Source organism: Bidens hawaiensis, unplaced genomic scaffold (genome assembly GCF_021521415.1).
Source record: "Bidens hawaiensis isolate Kalapana, Puna unplaced genomic scaffold, B.hawaiensis_p1.1 tig00064628_1, whole genome shotgun sequence".
In the NCBI taxonomy this organism is placed as follows: domain Eukaryota; kingdom Viridiplantae; phylum Streptophyta; class Magnoliopsida; order Asterales; family Asteraceae; genus Bidens; species Bidens hawaiensis.
In genome coordinates, this window is record NW_027501525.1 from 41306 (window position 1) to 44257 (window position 2952).

General features: G+C 38.7%; 1 protein-coding gene across 1 annotated transcript; it reads left to right on the plus strand.

Moving 5' to 3' along the window:
- The first annotated feature begins 637 nt into the window (after positions 1 to 637).
- On the plus strand, positions 638 to 1510 carry LOC143604282 (uncharacterized). The gene is made up of 2 exons (XM_077080813.1): positions 638 to 956; positions 1371 to 1510. The coding sequence occupies exons 1-2, from the start codon at positions 638 to 640 to the stop codon at positions 1508 to 1510; spliced, it is 459 nt and encodes a 152-aa protein (XP_076936928.1).
- The last annotated feature ends 1442 nt before the right edge of the window (positions 1511 to 2952 follow it).

Sequence of the window (2952 nt, forward strand, 5' to 3'; positions counted from 1 at the left end):
ATTGGTAACAAATTAAGGTAATTCGTTTATATGTATGACGAAGTGGATATGTTAACGAATGGGAGGACATTCGTGTAACTATTATAACGAATTAGAATGGTAATTTATAACGAATTGAGCAGATTCGTTAAGTGTGTAACTAATGGAGAGCACGAACTAAGATTGGAAATTTATAACGAATGGAGAGTTGATTCATTAAAAAAAAATTGGCGGGAAAATTTTTCTTGCGCGAAAATTTTCCTCAATACTTCTCGTGATTGAGATTTCATTCTTGAAAATTTTGGCGAAAATATTTATTTTTTCGAAGATTTTCGATGAATTTTTGGCGGGAAAATCGGGAAAAATTTTCTTAATCGAAATTTTTCTGGGATGTTCCTAATGTATTGGGTACTCCTCTCTCAAATTTTGGTGACATACTTTCCGGCCGACTTTTTACGTGTTTCAATTGGCCGAGGGGGAGCCCGTGAGTAATTTAAGGAGGTGTTTGTTTTATGAACTTTGAAAATTATTCAAGACCTTGCTGAATTTGTCAAGAAAAGGGGGAGATAAAAACTTTCATATGTCTTTTGGGTGCTCTTCCACCTAAGCTACAAGAATCGGAGTTCCTATTTTGCCCATTCAAGTGTGTGATTTTAAAATGACACGGACACTATTAGATCTTGGAGCTAGTAATTGTATCCTCTCGGGTTGTCTTTACGATCAGTATGACTTCGGTCCGCTTCAGGCAGCCACTACCACAGTTGTTCTAGCTGACGAAACACTGAAACTTCCCCGAGGGATACTGACTGATGTGATCGTCAAAGTGGAAGACTTTTACTTTCTAGTTGACTTTTTTATCCTTGATTTTGTGTCGGGTGAAAGGACCAAACAGTCCATGGTTATACTCGGTAGGCCATTTTTGGCCACCGCGAATGCCAACATTAAATGCAGAAGTGATACAGTTGATATGGCATTCGGTAACCATAAACTTAGATTGAATGTTTTCACATATGTAAATAATTCTGCGCTTGATGATGAGTGCTTTATGGCCGATATTATTGACGAGTGTATTCCGTTTATACGACTCTGTCGTGAACACGGATGACACAACGAAAACGTGCTTTATGTTTGATAGGTTACAAGTGTAAACTGACAAGCAACTGGAAGAGGAAGAATGAAAACTGGAAGTTGCAGCTGTGAGAGCGGAGCGACCACCGTGGTCGGCTAAGCTGGAACCACTACACGAGAAGATTGATACAGGGTTAAAACCATCACTGCAGGAGGAACCAAAATTTGAGCTGAAAGAGCTCTCGAAACATTTAAAATATGTTTTTCTCGGTAAGAATGGGACTTTACCTCTTATTATTGCTTCTAATTTGTTTATTGAACAGAAAGTGCTCTACTGGAGGTGTTGATGGAAAACAAGGAAGCTATCGGGTGGACCATTGCAAACTTCAAAGGGATTAGTTCCTCGATTGTCATGCATAAAATCCTTACCGACCCGGAAGTCAAACCGACATATGATGCTTAGAGGAGGTTGAACCCCAATATGCGAGAGGTTGTGAAGTAGGAGGTGTTGAAGTGGCTCGATGCCGGTATTATTTTCGCCATTATTCTGATAGCACGTGGGTGAGCCCGACTCAGACAGTACCGAAGAAAACAGGCATCCAAGTCGTCAAGGATGAATAAGGTAATGAAGTAGCCACCCGCCCGGTAACCAGGTGTCGTATTTGCATGTATTATCGGAAACTGAACGCAACTACATCGAAAGATCATTTTCCGCTTCCATTTATCGATCAAATTATCGAGAAGCTATCAGGTCAGAAATTTTATTGCTTTTTGTATGATTATTCAGGTTATAAGCAGATAGCTATTCATCCTGGAGACCAGGACAAGACTACGTTTACTAGCCCTTATGGCACATTTTCATTTAGGCGAATGCCATTCGGGCTATATAACGCCCCCGCCACCTTTCTAAGGTGTATAATGAGTATCTTTCAGATATGGTGGGGGAGTCTTTGGAAATATTCATGGATGATTTCTCAATTTTTGACACATCATTTGAATCATCTTTAAATCAACTCTTAAGAATATTGAAAATATGTGTTGAAACGAACTTGGTTCTTAGTTGGGAGAAGAGCCATTTTTATGGTCCAAGAGGGGATTGTATTGGGCCATGTTGTGTCGAGATGTGGGATATATGTGGACCGGACTAAGGCTCAAGATATTTCAACTCTACCTTATCCCACTGAGAAACCTATTACAGATGTAATCGATTTCAATACTTACTCACGGATCTATTTCTTTGATATATTAACAGTTGATAGATCGATTGTGTATTACGTTAATAAAAGTGTGTTTAGAGAGAACAATTTGACATAGTAATGAATTATCAATAATATATATCACACCTCGTTAAATTAAGATAAGGGATACATCTATATATAGAAGGCGATCCCCATTCGTTATACATTCAATAACGGATGGGGTCCATTCGTCTTCAATCCCTAATACTAACTTAAAAGTATGACGAATGACTCATTCATTATACCTCATTCGTTAAACATCCTTAACGAATGCTACTAATACATTAACGATTGGGCTCATTCGTTTACATTCCCTAACGAATGGCCAATAAACATAACGAATGGACTGGAACAATGACCAAAATGCCCTTTTACATTATAATAACAAATTACATAGATAAACAAAGACCGAGACGACAAAACCATGCACTAACAAACTCCCCCTCGTCTCGTGCTCTTTGTCTTGGATTACATGAATCTTTTGCTATTCCAGTTCGCACAACTATGAACTCCAAACGCATGGCAAACACACACCACGCGTTGAAATTGCATAGCAAGATCATAATCTTTCATGTCGGAAAATCGGATCTCATTATTAAAAAATGCGTTGTTGTCCGATTCTAAATAGTTAACTAACCACATCGGGTCGATCACCTGTATGAACTCC

What these genes read in the sequence shown, in the direction of transcription:
- LOC143604282 (XM_077080813.1), top strand. Translation starts at nt 638, where the DNA reads ATGACACGGACACTATTAGATCTTGGAGCTAGTAATTGTATCCTCTCG. An exon ending in TACAGTTGATATGGCATTCG is followed by an intron (nt 957 to 1,370) that starts GTAACCATAAAC and finishes TTTATTGAACAG; the next exon opens with AAAGTGCTCTACTGGAGGTG.